The sequence below is a fragment of the Numenius arquata genome, chromosome 2 (genome assembly GCF_964106895.1).
Source record: "Numenius arquata chromosome 2, bNumArq3.hap1.1, whole genome shotgun sequence".
Classification (NCBI taxonomy): Eukaryota; Metazoa; Chordata; class Aves; order Charadriiformes; family Scolopacidae; genus Numenius; species Numenius arquata.
The window spans coordinates 84,030,764-84,046,441 of NC_133577.1; the positions used below are offsets into that span (position 1 = coordinate 84,030,764).

A 15,678-nucleotide genomic window follows, 5' to 3' on the forward strand; every position below is an offset into this window, starting at 1 on the left:
ATTCAGCCAGCTTGCAACTAACACCCCCACATCCTTTTCTGTGGGGCAGGTCTCCAGCCACTCTTCCCCTAGCCTGTAACATTGCATGGGGTTGTTGTGATCCAGGTGCAGGACATGGCACTTGGGCTTTTGAACCTCATACCATTGGCCTCAGCCCACTGATCCAACCTGTCCAGATCCCTATGTAGAGCCTTCCTACCCTCAAGAAGATCAACACTCCTTCCCAACTAGATGTCATCAAACTTACTGAGAGTGCACTCAATCCCCTCATCCAGATCATTGATAAAGACATGGAGCAGAACTGGCCCTCATATTGAGCCCTGGGGAACACCACTTTGAAATCATAGTGAGTAGTAAGGCTACATGGATATGTGGTTATCTCCTGCAGCTGCTGAATACACTTGGACAAAATGAGTTGATTGAGGAGGAAACAGAAATGCCAGTGGAAAGGAAAGCCATTGCTGAGCACACGAACAGATTTGCCTTTCCAAAGAAAAGAGATCAAATTAAAGGACCTATCACATGTTGGATACTTCAGCTGAGGACAATTTGAATTTGTTTCCTAGAGTGACCTGTAGATCACACAGACTCCCTTCAGAAGACAGAAGGGGGATGACCATGAGGGGTACACAGCACATGCTCTTACAGAGAGGGAAAGGGAGAGAAGGGAAGACAGATGGTGATGGAAGAGACTATTCCTCCAAATGGAGGTCTCTCTTTTGAAGTTGCATTTGGTTGCATTTTGTTCAAACAGTTCTACAAGTAGTGTTTTCACAGCCATATAAAAATAATGCTACTGGTAGCACATGTCCAAAGTCTGATACGTTGGTCCTTTTGATCTGTAGAAATATCAAGAAGTTCAGGACTATAATTTCTGAGGTTACAGAGCACTGAAGGAAACTTTGATACTCAGAATATCCAGAAATTACATTTCTGTCTCTTTAGCTACCTTGTCAGGCTGTTCCTGGGTCAATATTTACCTGGATCAATGTTTACTAAGCTTGGGTCAATATTTACTCACATTTTTAGTAGAGGAACTCCATTGCTATCGTAAATAACAGTTTACGACAAGTGATTAGAAGAAATTATTATACATATTGTAGACAGGGGAGGAGAGACAGGCAGTAGTATATTAGAGAATGTGGAGGATGCTATGCTAGGGAGCTAGTAAATCCCGGGCATGAGATATAGAGGAGGTGGAGAAGGCCCCTGAGAGGCAGCCAAACATTGGGTCTGGTTTCATCCCCTCCTGATGGGGATTGGCACTTACCTAGCTGATTCATGAGGATTTTGAGGCAGATTTGCCTGCCCTTATTCCTTACCACAACCACAATAACACTAACCAGTCTTTGATCATCAAAGCTGGGAACTATTAGAAGGCAGCCCAAGAAGAATGCCTTTTTCTGTAGTGGAAACTTAGAATGAGGCAGAACCTGAATCTCTGGGCCACCATGTTCCTGCAGGACAGATCCTGTCCTCCTGCTTTGGTTTTATTCCAGTAACATTCTGGATTGCAATAAATGCTACCTTTTTATTAACCCAGGCTCCTTAAAAAAACCCTTTTCTTTCCACCCCCAGGGTCAGATTGTGTCGGCTCCCTGTTCTTCTGAAGAGTCTGCAACCTGTGCTGGCAGCGCTGGATGCGGGCTGGACATGCCTCTCTCCCAGCCCAGCCCAGCCCTGCGCTCCAGGAGCTCTTCCCCCAGGGTTTGTTTGCTCCTTGCAGGGCAGCTGCTCATCTCCTTCCTGCAGAGACTTCCACTGGACTCAGGCAGAGAAGTCAACAGCAGGCAGGCTTCCCGTCTTCTCTCCCACCACTGCCCTTTGAAAGGTCCACAAAATGATCTGTGAGCAAATGAAGCAGATGCTATCCATCAAAATTTAATAAAAAGACTGTTATATAAATAACATTAACATGCAGTTGCCTGTAACTTTCTGGGAATCGGTATTTGGAGCAGCATGTAACCCTATAAGTTCATTAAATTGGAGTAATAAAATCATATAGAAACCAAGATTGTTCTAATAATGATTTTTTAATATTGATTTTGCTGTACTCAAAGTAGGCCAGACTGAGAAAGAGAGTTTATCCATGTTAGGCCCTGTGTATGGTCATGGGCCTTAAAATTACATAATGACTTAATATTGTTTATGTGGTACTTTTGAAAAAGTTGTTTATTTTCTGAGTGACATAGCAGGGGGCAAAGAGTGGAGTTAAAGGAATACTTATATTAGAAAGTATCCCACATTCCCATAAAAGCATACAAGTGACTGAAAACAATTAATAGGGTACTGCACCAATATTCAATGTCATAAGACCTCTCCCATTCAGTTGCTCAGTCCTCCACATAGTTCACTGTACATTTCAGGAGGGCTTGGATGCTGAACACATACCCCTTCCACCTCTGCGTATCAACAGGCAGCATGAGTGTTTTCATAATTCCTAAAGGTGGTAACATCTTTTCCCCCTTGGAGCTTCTTGGGATGGACTTTATTACAGAAAAAGTAGGAAAATTCTCCTTCTATGGGCAGCAGTTCCTCTGCAGGTAGACTGGGAGCCTCCAGTCTACCCAGCAGGCACCTTGTTCTCCACCTGTTCCCACCTTGATCTTCATGTTTTTTTGACTCTCCCTAATGCCTAAGGCAAAAAAAGAAGGAGAGGTGGCTGTCCATTCCCTCCTGTTCCTCTGAAGAGATGACTAAGCTATTAAATTATAACACCTTTCAACCCCATAACTGATATCAGAACAAATGTATTACAATTTTACTGGGAAAGGATATGAATGGGTTTTGTGAAGCAAACTGACAAGAAGTTCACCCTGACCTGTTCCTCATCAAATCTTGCTTTGAAATGTTTTTAAACACCAGATGCAGCTGGTGACCAAGGTTCAAATAACTGACATTACTAAGATGCAGCCAAGATTTCAGCAAGCCTCATGGCGACACTTCTGGACAAAGATAAGGCTTTGTTGTAAGTATGAAAGCTTGGAACACCACTAATCATATGTAGAAAAATGTCACAACAGAAATCATTAGCAGTCTTGAATCCAGTGGAGAGACAGGGGAAAGAAGTTAACTCAAGGACTAGGCGTGAATAAATGATCCTTAACTTTTAGAGTGAACTAGATAAAGAAGCTGTAATGTAAAATGTCTGATTACACCTCTGTGCTACACTGACCAAAATTAACAGTCAATTATTCTACCATGTTTTCTTCCACCAAAGAAGAACAATTATAAGAGCTGTTTTAATGGCTCTTCTTGAAATTAAATGAAGAGAATAGCTAAAATTTCAAGAGTTTATTGTGTTTCTAAAAATTCAGTCTTCTTTTAAACATCATTACACATTTTACAGGCTTTAATTCCAGATTTGCACCTGGTCTTAGCCTAGGGGCAGAAATAAAAGGATACAAGCCAAAACACAGAGACACAAGCCTCTAGTATTTAGATAGGACAGCTAACAGCACAGGGAAGCTACACATGTTCACAATGTGTTTGGATTACTAAATAAATAGTAATTATTGTATTTGCTCTCCTTTCAGCTTGTTAGACTTTTAAAATTGCACAGAAATAGAGACACTGCAGTTTAGCTTCCATTGATATTTGCATCAAAACAGAAATTACTAAAATAAAATACAACTCTGAATGAGTCAGATACATTTTTCCTTTCATGCTTTAAAAAATCTCCACAGTCTCTAAAAAAAAAAAAAAAAAAAAACCAACACAAAAAACCAACCCAAAAATCAAAAAAATCCCACCCACCCCAAAAAACCAGTTAAATCTATTTTCCCCTCTGCTTTGCTGTCCTGGTGAGAAAGTGGGAAAAAAAAAGCAAAGTTTATATAAAGCAGTTCTAACCACAAATGTTAGAATTGTTCTACTAATGAAAACATGATTTTCATATATATCAAAAACATGCTGTAGTTTGAAGAAATACATAAAAACTCTATTATTAGACAGGATAATAGTATATTACACTACAAACTGCTTGGTTTGACAGTGATTATAGCATAAGCAAAGGCAGGTTGATATCTGTTTAAATAGTTTTACCTAAAGCTACCCTTTTTTTCTGATATAAATCTCCACTTTGACTAACTCCAAGATTAATTTTATATCATTTCCTTGAATTACAAATACTATAAACAAGAGGAACAGCCAAAAATTTTTCTCAGTATTGAGTCAGAAAAAAAAACATAGTTAAAACCAAGAAAACTTTCCTAAATATATGTTGTAGGGACATAAATAAAGTAAGTAAGAAGAATTACAGCTAAGCATCTGTCTTATAGTGTACAAGTAGTTTGGGATTCTAAACATATGAAAAAGAAATAAAAGCAAATGAAAAAGCAAAAGGAGGAAAAGAAAGCAAAAGAGCTGATAAAGTTTCTGGCTACAATACAGGAGACATATCATTACCATATGATCTAATGTGGGTGTCAGCCTGGATTGTGTTCATTGAGAGAAACCTTATTTTTTAACTGTGCTATGGAATAGAAGCAGGAGGGTTTTCCACCAAGTGACAGTCACTGAGCTGAACTTACCCCCTCCTCCTTTCCACACCTGCAAAGCCTCTTGCCTGGGTTGAATATTTAGTTTAATTACATCTCAGCTTTGAGAGCTCCTGTTGCAAATCCCTGGATTAAAAGGTACGGTTTTCAGTAATTCTCCTGAACTATGCTGCACTAATAAAACTTCAGGCAAGTCTACGGCAAGAACTAGTTGAATTTTAAGAGAAGCAAGGAAAAAAATCCTACTAAATGTCTAGCAATGTTAAGTTTTGTATCCAGCACTTTTGTTTCTTGTGAACATAAGAATGCATTCTCAGGGACTGTGCAGATTTCCTACTGTTTATTTGACTGTTCTGTCTCTTGTTTTGATTTGTATAAGCACAACTATAGTCCTTTCTTTTTCCTTACTGTAAACTTTTGCAGCAGTATATTCTCTGTTAGCAATCCAGTGTTTAGAATCGGTGATGGAGTGAGTGTAAAAAATGCGTGAGTTCTTACATTTCTGTTTTAAACTGCACTCTGTGATTTCTTTTTCATTCGGATTTCTTCATATGTATTCCAAACATTAATGAATATAATTTCAATTTCAGAGAAAAAAATAAGTAGTAGTCAGTTAAACGGGTTCAGTGTGTGCCTTTGTAATGTTAGAATGTGCTGTGTTACAGTGTACAAACAAGGGACTCGCATTTAAAGAAGGTTCCTATGAATGAAATAGCAGAAAAGAAAATTCCTGGAGTTTAAACTCCTGTTAACAGAGTTTGAATCTCTTTAAAACTTCCAACTTCTGTGTTTGCACATCTAGACTCTATTACACAAACTGGCTAAAATATATAATGTAGGGGATTTTTTTGGAAACTGCACGTATTGTTTAACATGTCTTTTGTGGCATTTTGAGAGATTTCTGACAGTAAGTGAACTAATATTTAAAGCTTAATATTAAGGTAAACTGACAAGAAGACCACCAATACAGTGGTGACGTGAACTGATGAAGCACATTTCCAGTGGTATTTTAAACTGAAATGTGGCCAAGTCTATGGTATAGTTTCCTCTGTTTGTGGAAAAGTCTTCCTCGTTGTAAACACATAATTAAAACAAATTTAAACAGTCATGTCCTGCAGACATAAATATTGTTTCACAGACCTTTAAGAATTCAGATTTTTTTCCCCTCTCTATTTTTTTGTTAAGTGAAATGTAAACATTTCTTACTAGTACAGTTTTGTATATATTTTTTTTTCTCTAACTGTTTATGTTCATTTACACATGCAAACAATAGGAACAGATGTGTGTGCCTGCAGTACGAACACGTATACGAATAAAGATATGCAGACACATATCTATCCCTATTTCCTGATTAATATGTAGCTTGTGTGTGCTATTTTCTCTGCGGTGTCCTCAGATTAGATCCTTGATATCCTTTGTTGTCCTACAGTTTTCCCTTATACACAGCTCTTACTGATTTCATTATAGTTTTGACAAAACAGAGACCAAAGGAAAAGGCCTACTACAGGGTTTAACTGAGATAAGTGAAGTCATCAATATTAATAAACAAGAAGTAAAGTGTGAAGACACTTCCAAAGTGCCTTTGTATTGGTTTTGGGGTTTTTTGAGAGGTAGTAATTTAACTCCAGGATAAGATCCTGATTGTGAAATCTTGGGATGGACTATGCTTCAGCAGTGAGCCGGGGAGGGAATACAAGCAGTTTTAAATATTTTAAAATATTTAAAAAATATATGAATACAAAGAAAAGAGCTGGGGAAACTCTTTAAAAAGTACTGATTTCCAGTGCTGTGCCAGGGTTGCGGTGCAACATTTTCAATGTTTATTAATGTTAATGTATATTCTGAAAAATAATTTGTACTGGGGCAATGTTTTATTGATAATTTTCACAAGACAGCTTATTACGATGGACGGTGATGATATAGCAAATTTGTCTTCCTGTTTCAGACTATTAATAAATTACATTGTTGTATTACAATAATCCATATGTAATAATGATTATTGCAAAAAACTTTTTTTAGTTTAAGCTGTGGTAAGAACTCACTACCATGTATTAACATCACTATGCTGTGACATCCTTACTTGTCCATGTGTACTCTTTGTGCATCCTGGGGATGTTACCGGGGAAGGGACCCAGCCCCAGTGTTGGTGGGGGGCCAGGGCAGGAGGGAGCTCAGGAGGATGGCCCACATGGGGACACAGCCTGCCCCTGCTACATGGCACAAGTTTGCAGAGCACTGAGTTGGGCTAATAAGACATGCTAAAGTGCTCTGACCCTCTAGTTGACATTGGCATCTGCTAAACCCCTCAATGCATGCAGTAGGTAATATGGCTGCACCAGGAAAAGAAAGTGCTTTCAGGTCCAACTAAGAAACCAACTATGTCTCTTAAAGAAGCAACAGAAACGGTGCTTTACTCCATGTGTCTTATTTTATACGACGCTATTTTATATGACACTAGCATGTTTTATAAGGTAACCTTATCATCTTCTTAATACTGAGCCCTAAAGGTTTCTGCAGGATTGCATATTGGCATCTGTAGGTAGAAATTAATGAAGGAAATTGAACCCAGGCACAATATAGATTGTTTCTAATTCCAGGCCTGTGCTTTTTATTTATTTAACTTTTTTTTTTTTTTTTTTTTTTTTACTAACCACTCCTGTTAGAGTACCTGGATGTGTTATTCTAGAATGTACCAGTCTCTCCTAAGATCAGCTGACCATGTTAGTCATCTACCTGGTAGGTTCCATATGTCAATGTAGAGAGGGAGGCAGTCCTTCTCCTCTGTCTCTTCCCCATTTTTTTATCTTTCCATTAGTCAATATGGAGCTGAGAAATGCTATACCACACCCCTAACTGTTAGATAATTTCTGCTAGAAAAAATTAATCCCAACTAGTGCCCAGACAAGGCATTTCAGAAGTTATTGACCTGAAGAAGCAAGTGAACTTTTTTGGTTTCATTACAAAGAGCAACACTGTATTCAAGAATATGCCATCCATTTTAAGAAAAGGGTCCTAAATAAATGACAAGTTTGCCTTTATATCACTTGGCAACTTGAAGGCAGCTTTCTTCATATTTTTTTTTGCGGGCAGTTTTTAGACACACAAAGGTTTGTAAAAGATAGTCATCCTTATATAAAACAAATAGTAAAAGAGAATAATTTTCAGAAAATTAACTGATCTATACAGCCTTAATAAAAAACATGTAAACAGATATTTTGTAATTTCTCCTTAGTGCACAACAACACAGGTAGCACAACATACAGTGTGTTGAAATGCATTTAGGCCTAGGTCCCAAGAACAGGTATTTAAGCAGTTTTCCTTGTTAATATCTATGGCAATACATACTTGTGTAAAGTTGCTCCTGAACATGAAAATCTGCAGAATGAGGCCCTGAAGGCCCATTAGAAAGTGTGCTGACAATACTACAAGCATCAATTCCAATGCTTATGCAGTGCAAGGCAGAGAATTTTCAGGGTGCATTGTTTATATCATAAAATCCCCTAGCCAAAAATCTGGAAAGCAAGCTGAGAGAATCCAATATAAGACAACATTGTATTCCATTTTATTGTGCTGTTTAAACTAGGAAAGAAGTACAGCTCATTTAAACTAGGAAAGAAGTATAGCTCATTTAAACAACTAAAGATCTTCCCCTCTCTCTCCACCCTGTCACTAGATCCCACTCTTTCTCAGTCAGTTTTACTAGGCTATAATTTAAAACACACAGCAAACTGGCACTTTAAAAAAATATTTCTTAAGACATGAAATACTGCATTACAGTGAGTTTGGGAACCTCAGGTTTGTCCCCAGGAGACAAACTCATTGCTATGAAACAAATGCTAATGAAATAAAATAGACTGTTACGTTGGCAGAAAACAGACACATGGAAAATGTGGCCTATTGTTTTGACTGTTTTGCATAACAAAGTTGACAGTGCTGCCTGTTCCTAATAAATATTACTCTAAATCTGCAAACAGATGTGTTTACAGTTGCCTTTAAACTGCTCTGTAAAAAAAAAAAAAAAAAGGCAGCCTATTGACAAGCACTTACCAGACTCCTATCTCATAACTGTCCTATTTTCACAATTCAGTTTTCATTTATTGAAAGGAACAGTTACGCAATTGGTGGATATGCTGGACCTCCTTCAGCAGGAACTGTGCAACTATGGGAAACTGCTACTTCTGTTGTAAATCTCCCGCTTTGATCCCTAGGTTCTGCCCGGAGTCGATGAACTAAGCCATGAGGTTGGCTCTTCTCTTCATCCTACTGCTGCCAGCATGCTTGGCCAAGCCGTTCCACCAGCAGGGCCTCTTTGACTTTATGCTGGAGGATGAAGGGTCGGCTGATATGCCTCCAACGGATGATCCTGTCATATCTGGATTTGGGCCAGTGTGCCCCTTCCGCTGCCAGTGCCATCTCCGTGTGGTGCAGTGCTCTGACCTAGGTAAGCCCAAGAGTGTCTTCACAGATTATATACTTACATTCTAGCGACAGGTTTGCAGCTGAGATGGTGAGGGTGCTATGCACTGTCACTTTATAACTGGGGTTTTGTCAAAGAAATATGCTACAGCTACTGTTAACTAGAATGTACTGTATCAAGTAGGTCATAAAGCCCTGACAAGATGGACATTTGTGACCATGCAGAATGTTTGATTTTTTAAATGTAGGTTTTCTGTATGTACCTTTCATTTGTTCTTTGAAATACCACAGATTTCTGCTGCAGACAGAACAACTTTTCAAGGCTATTCATTCAAATGTATGTTAAATAAATTCAGTGAGGTCAGATGTGGGGATGGAAACATTTTAAAAAGTTCTAAATTGCATGGTCCAAGCTCCAACACCCTTAATCATACTGTCTAGTACCTCAACATAAAAATCATCCCATTTCCATTGGAATACATGAGCATGGAATAACCAAACCTGATTCATATATGCTGGAACCAGTCATTTGGAGGAAAGAACTTGGAAATACTCCAAAACAATGAACACATTTTGGACCTCCTCATTCAATATCCTTCTTAGACACTGGTCAAGCTGAAACCATGAGAAACTTTCTCACAAACTCCCCTTACTCCCTTACTTACAAGGGCTTGTCTGCACTATCAGACCAGCAGGATGTGAAGCCATGCCTGCCACCACTGTATTTGACTTCCCCATGCAGAAATCTCAAGTACTGAAGTTGACTTCAGTGAGACTGCTCTTGGCTTAAGCCAGTATTATTCAGTCTAAGTCACTATGCAGTGCAGAAAATCAATTAAAGCTGGTTTTGCTCACTATTTTCCGATGTTATAGCATTGGCTTGAAAATTGCTGTAAACCATGGCACATATTCACCAATTAGGACCTGGGTCTCATTGTGGTGGGTGTTGTATAATTACAAAAAGAAGGGGGAAACATTAGTTACATCCCTAGAAACTTCTGTGAGTTTATTAAAGCAAGCCACATAATTATGCAACAGATACGTTTGGCAAAGACCCAGTGAATAATGCAAGCCAAGTTGCACAAATGAGCATGGACTAACCTAGCCATGCATTCATAAAGTTTTCACAGTACTGTCCCTGTTGAAAGACCTTTTCTCTTTTTTACCATTTAGGCGCCAGATAGTAGCAAACATGGGGTGGGGAGTGGAGAGGAGGTTGCCCCACATGCCATGAAGGTCTTAGGTTTTATTGTTGTTACACTGGCTAATGCTGATGGAATTTAAGTTATTTTGGGAACTTGTCCCCAGTCTGCTTCAATTCTGCAGAACGTAAGGAGCTTTCACTTGGTAAAAAAGTAGAGATATTCACACAGGGACCCTTTGTTGCTGTACTTGCTCCCACGTTCGTTCAGCTCTCCTTCACACACATGGTTTCCAAAGGGCTGCACTACAGTCTACTCCCTATAGATGCTTCTGGGTTAATAGGGTCCCATACTGACAAGGAGACTCAGAAATACAGCAATTAAGGCCCCAGGTCTGTATCCCGTTATCTGTTTCCCAGATAATTTTGAGAGGGGTGATAAGAAAGAGATATATTTTGAGCTTGGTTTAAACCCACATGCTGCAGATACTGCAATGAAAAGATTGTGTTTTTGGCGCAGCTGAGCTGAGAACATCCAGCCTCTGGGCATGAAGGAAAAGAGATCTTCCTGGGCTTAAAATAAGCAGCCCTGAAAAATAAATAATATTTCCCTGGCAGAGCTCAAGGAAGTAATAATCATTCTGAGTTCCTCAGCCTTGGCATTAAGTCCATCCTGATGTCCAGCCCCTGATGGGTCATGGCCCAAGTGGGAGGCTCACCAGGGCGCAGGTCCCATGGCTGCCCCTGTGAGCAACCACAGGACAGCTGTGTGTGCTGCCTGCTCAAAGGCAAATCTGCCCTCCGCTCTCCTCTCTTCTAGCCTTGAATCTGTTTCTGTATCACTCATATTCAGATAAGGTCAGATTTACCTACTGACTTGAGGAAAGCTGAGAGCTGGCTCCAAGAGCTCAAAATTTTGTTGCAAACTGTGGAGGTCCTACCAGGATGACCAACCATGCTCCTGGGCTGTGGGATGAAGGGTGCTTGGGGCACAGCAATCAGGAAGGCAACGTGCAGGCAGGAGCCATGAAACCAGAAATGACAGTTCTACCTCCCTGCAAACCATGTCTCCTGGCCCGCCTCACCCTTCAGCTCCGGGCTTTCTGACCCAACCAAATTAGCTACCTCCCTCCCCTCACATTATCAAATTTAGTCATCTAGTCCCACGAGCACTAATTGAAGAAAAACTGCAGGCAGTAACAAGACTCCTCCCAGGGATACATTAAGAGCTTACTATATTAAGTCCCACAAAGGAAAGTTGAAATCTGGATCAGGATCCTTCCTTCCACTCAGTCTCTGGCATGGAAGGAGGGCTCTTGGCAGCCATGAGCCCCTGGGTACAGAGGGCATGTCAGAGCAAAGCAGTGGGAGGACACTAATGTGGGCTACTTATGGAGAAGTCTCCTCTTCTTCAGCATGCTTTTTTTTTTTTCCCAAGGGGGCATTTGTTATTTTTAAACTCTTGTTTCATAAGGAAAAGCCAGCTATATGACACAGTTATGTGAATAAACCACAGGAGAACTATCACATCCAGGTTCCAGAGATCATGTTTGCCCCTTGTCTAATGGTCACTGGATGGGAATAATAATAAAAAAATAATCCAAATTCAGTAAAAACAGTGAAAAAAATGCACAGTGGTCCAATTACACTCTTGTCAGCTGAATTTTTGCATTCCTGTACTTTTAAGCTTCAGTCACATCTTCCTAAGCACATACCTCCAAATTAATTTATTTTGCCTCCAAGCCAAGAGCTGAGTTAGCAGGAAGGAGAGCGCTGTCTTCTCACACCCTGAAGAAGAATTCTTTCTGAGCTGCGGTTACTGACAGATCGAGAGCAGAGCCCCACGTGCCTACCTTATATGAGATATATTACCTTTGTGCAGCAGGCTCAAGTATCTCATCAAGGAAGGCCACCACGGTATCTTTATAAAAGCTCTGCCTTTTCTGAATCTGCCTCCTGTTGCTAAAAGGGAGCCACAGGTTCACTTTTTAATCATGCCTCAGCATAAGGCATTACTCTGCTATAGCCAGATTTTCCACAGAAATCACAAACATCTTCTTTATTAGCACATATTACAGGTGGGGAGTAGCTGATGTAGCTGGTCAGAGGCAGGTTTTCATGTTCTAAAGTAATACAGGGAAGATATGCAGTCAGTTGGCCAGGCAAACATACCTCATAAAAGCCCTAGCAAGGATTAACCGTTCCGTTTAAAGTCTCATCCTCCCAAAGGGAGTCTCAGGAAAAGGTTCTTCCCAGAGTGCCCTGGTAGGCAGGAGGACGCATGTGTGATTACTCAGTCCTGCAGCGGATGCAAAATGCTCCATAAGCGCATTCAGAGGTGGTGGTCAGAGCTTTATTTCACCTTCAGATAAGTCTGTCAGCCCCTTACAAAGTGAGCAGTGTCTGTGTTCTGCAGGATGCAATGAGATCGCCTTCCTTGGAGGCTTCACAGGACGTAGGGGGGTCCCTCCAGCACTCTTGCCTTGAGCATCCATGGAGGTTTTGTGGTCTCCAAAAAGTGTGTGAGAGATGAATGTCAGTAATCAAAGTTCAAGCAGTATTACAGCTTAAATTGGAATTTTACTCACAGCTCAGAAATGCATGGTTTCTCCAGCTGTAAAGTAAAGGAGGGTATATTAAAGCTCAGCATGAGTGTTGGAGTGTGTGTTTGAAAATCACTTTGAGATCAGTGGGTGAAAAGCTCACAGATACGTAAAGCATTATTCCAGGGATCTGGTAACATGAGGCAGTTTATCTGAACACATACTGTGTCTAAACTGCATTAACTGATGGTTCCTCAACACTTGAACCGTGGTAATGTGACAGCAGCTAATTTAATTGTTGACAAAAGATGATTTATCTCATTGTATAAAATCTTCCAGAAACACCTGAACACCCATTTTTGGATCATGACTCTATTTGTGAACTTCATCTCTCATTATAAAGGAAATTATCTCATTTGGGATATACTGTGATTTGAACTTCTGTTGTCAAATAAAATATTTTTTTAAGAAAAATAATGCATATCTCATTGGTGATCAGTCTCAGACATTACATGAGTTCAAGAAAACAGATAGGATTACTTACTATTGTGTACTTAGTTTTAGAATCCCTGCCATTATTTGAATGTTTACCAATCTTTCAAAAACATAACTTTTAAAGCTATATATTTAGCTCAAAATCTTACAGGTTTATAAAGGTGTAATAAGAGAAAGCATGGATCCTTAAAAAGCTAGACATTAACAAATGTAATTTTTAAATAAAAAAGACTTTGTTAATTTACATTGTAATTGCTGAGCCCTTAGGACAAGTTATTGCATATTTTATGCATTTTTTCCTTCTAAATATAAGGAATAAAGACATTCCTTTTATGTTTGATAAAAGCTGAGACCCTTATGAAATCCCCTGACTCCATGGAACTGGATCATTTAACAAAAATATTAATAAGAATGGAACCATGAAATCTGGGAAAGTATATTGTCATTTATACTGAGAGTAGCCTCTGCATCACAATACCCTGGCTTAAAACTAAGGACTAGATGCCTTTTTGGACAACATTATTTAGCCAAATATAAGTAGCGCTGTAATTAAACACAAGTCATCTGGCTTTCCACATGCTAACCGGCTGAACTACATTACTCTAACATGATGGAGATCAGACTGGATGATCTGTATGAAGTATTACAGGTATTATCCATGACTAGGAGTGATCTCAGGTGATGTTAGCTATCTAAGAGTCACCTGGGCTCCTTTCACAGCCATGGGGAGAGTCAGGCAGCCACCCCATGGGGCAGTTCATCCTCATCTAAGGTGGATGTTAGTGACAGAAAGGATTCTTGGAAAATTAAACTGCCAACACAGGGCCTCAATGACCACTGGAGGCTATATGATTTACTTTCAGATTAATTAAGTTATGTGTGATAAAATTAAAGCATGGGTAAAATAAACTTGGGTTACCAGCACTATTTTGTAATAAATTTGCCAAGGATTATTAAAATTTTTGTATATGTTATGCTTAGATACAATTTTTGGGATGCCTTGGAAGTTAAAGAAAGCATCAATTAAAGCCCTGTACTCAGTACATCCTGAAAAATTATTAAGTCAAGAACCCAGTAATTACAAAACGCTCTTGAAAAGCTGTCAAGAAAAAAAAATGTATTGGCCTGGATGTAGACTGCTTTATATTAACAAAAAGTCCTTCGCTTTTGCCAGTGTAACAGTAAAGGACAGGCCATGTTCTATTGCAACCTGAATTGCTGATGTTCCAGTTCCAGTTGATAAACATTATCCTAGGTGAAAATTAAACCACTCTAAATACATCCCTTCTTTACTAGCTGCTTGCTCCAAGGTAACAGTTACCAACTCTGTGAGCTTTCTTTCTATTTTTTTCTTTTTTTCTTTGATTAGTTTGCTTGCTTCAGCCTAGGAAATGCCATTTGAGAAAGCTTAGTGGCAGGAAAAGAAATCCTAACTGCCAAGTCCAGGTGATACAAGAAGTGACTGTTTTCTGGTTTGCACTGTGACAAGGGTTTATTTCTAAAATTTCCTAATGCACAAATAATTAGTTGATAGCTAGTAAAATGTGAGTCAATTATTATGTCATAGCAGGTGATTACAGTGCTTAAAACATACTAAATAACTACTGCTGGTACCTACTAGTGTTATGGATGTCTATAGTATATGTATTATTTAAAAAACTATACATGTTTTCACAACATAAAGCCTGTGTTATTGAACTGCGAAAGATTCCCGGCCAAGTCTTAGGAAGAGCTAAAGAGTCCAAAGGCTCCTTCCCAATGTTCACTGAGAATCCACTGCCAACAGGGAGACCTAGGTTCTGTGCGGAGTCACTAATGATAACAGAGAGGAACCACCTATACTAGCCCCCAGCTACTCAGGAAGACCACTTGCAGAGTCCAGTTGCCATGGTACTTAGAACAGATTCTAGTTTTAAGCAGATTTTCAAAACACCTCTCTCTAACACAGATTTGAGAGTGTCCCTTCCTTATTAGCTTTGGACGCACTGGTCTGTATTTTGCTTCACATAGAACTCGAATTCCTAGGTCTCCTCCCTGTGTATTAAAAACAATAAATTGGCTTCTCTGCAAGCAAAGACAGACACAAAGGGTCCTTAACACCAAGGACTATGCTTGCATGGGGCATTTTTTGAGCGGTGGGGGGATTGAGTTGTAATTTTCAACTTATGGGACCAATTACGGGACTCAAACAGCTCTGAACAAGTGACCTTGTTGTTAGCAGGGTTACATTTGCTATATGGGCAACTCTACTGCAGACTTCTTAGTCAGTCAATAGGGAATGAAAAAGGTGAAAAGCAGTATTTAAAGAATTTGTTTGTTGTCTGCATGCATGCTCTTAAGTGAGAGGGCACCCAGGAGAGCATCCACTACCTTTTTTGTGTTTGTTTCCTGGGCTCTATTTGGAGTGCTTTGAGTTGCTATAAAGATCTATTATGGAGAGGATGCTTGCAGTTTTAATTTCAATGAGAAAAGGAATGCAATAAGTACTCATATTTAAAAAAGCAGTGAAAAAAAGAAACCTTTTCTGCCCACAAAATCTCGAAGCAAATTTAGATTTAGTTGAAAAACAACAAATTGATAGATT

The 15,678-nt window shown here is 39.4% G+C and overlaps 1 protein-coding gene across 2 annotated transcripts in view; it reads left to right on the forward strand.

The window, feature by feature from the left end:
- The first annotated feature begins 4,442 nt into the window (after nt 1-4,442).
- The window catches only part of DCN (decorin), a 42,615-nt gene continuing 31,379 nt past the window's right edge, over nt 4,443-15,678 (forward strand). The window contains exons 1-3 of one of the 2 annotated variants that reach the window (XM_074144635.1): nt 4,477-4,637; nt 7,163-7,235; nt 8,708-8,940. In XM_074144635.1, the coding sequence (XP_074000736.1) occupies nt 8,736-8,940 (205 nt within the window). In that variant the 5' untranslated portion in view covers nt 4,477-4,637; nt 7,163-7,235; nt 8,708-8,735. Of the gene's footprint in view, nt 4,638-7,162; nt 7,236-8,707; nt 8,941-15,678 lie in introns of both variants that reach the window. The other variant, XM_074144634.1, reaches the window with a different exon arrangement.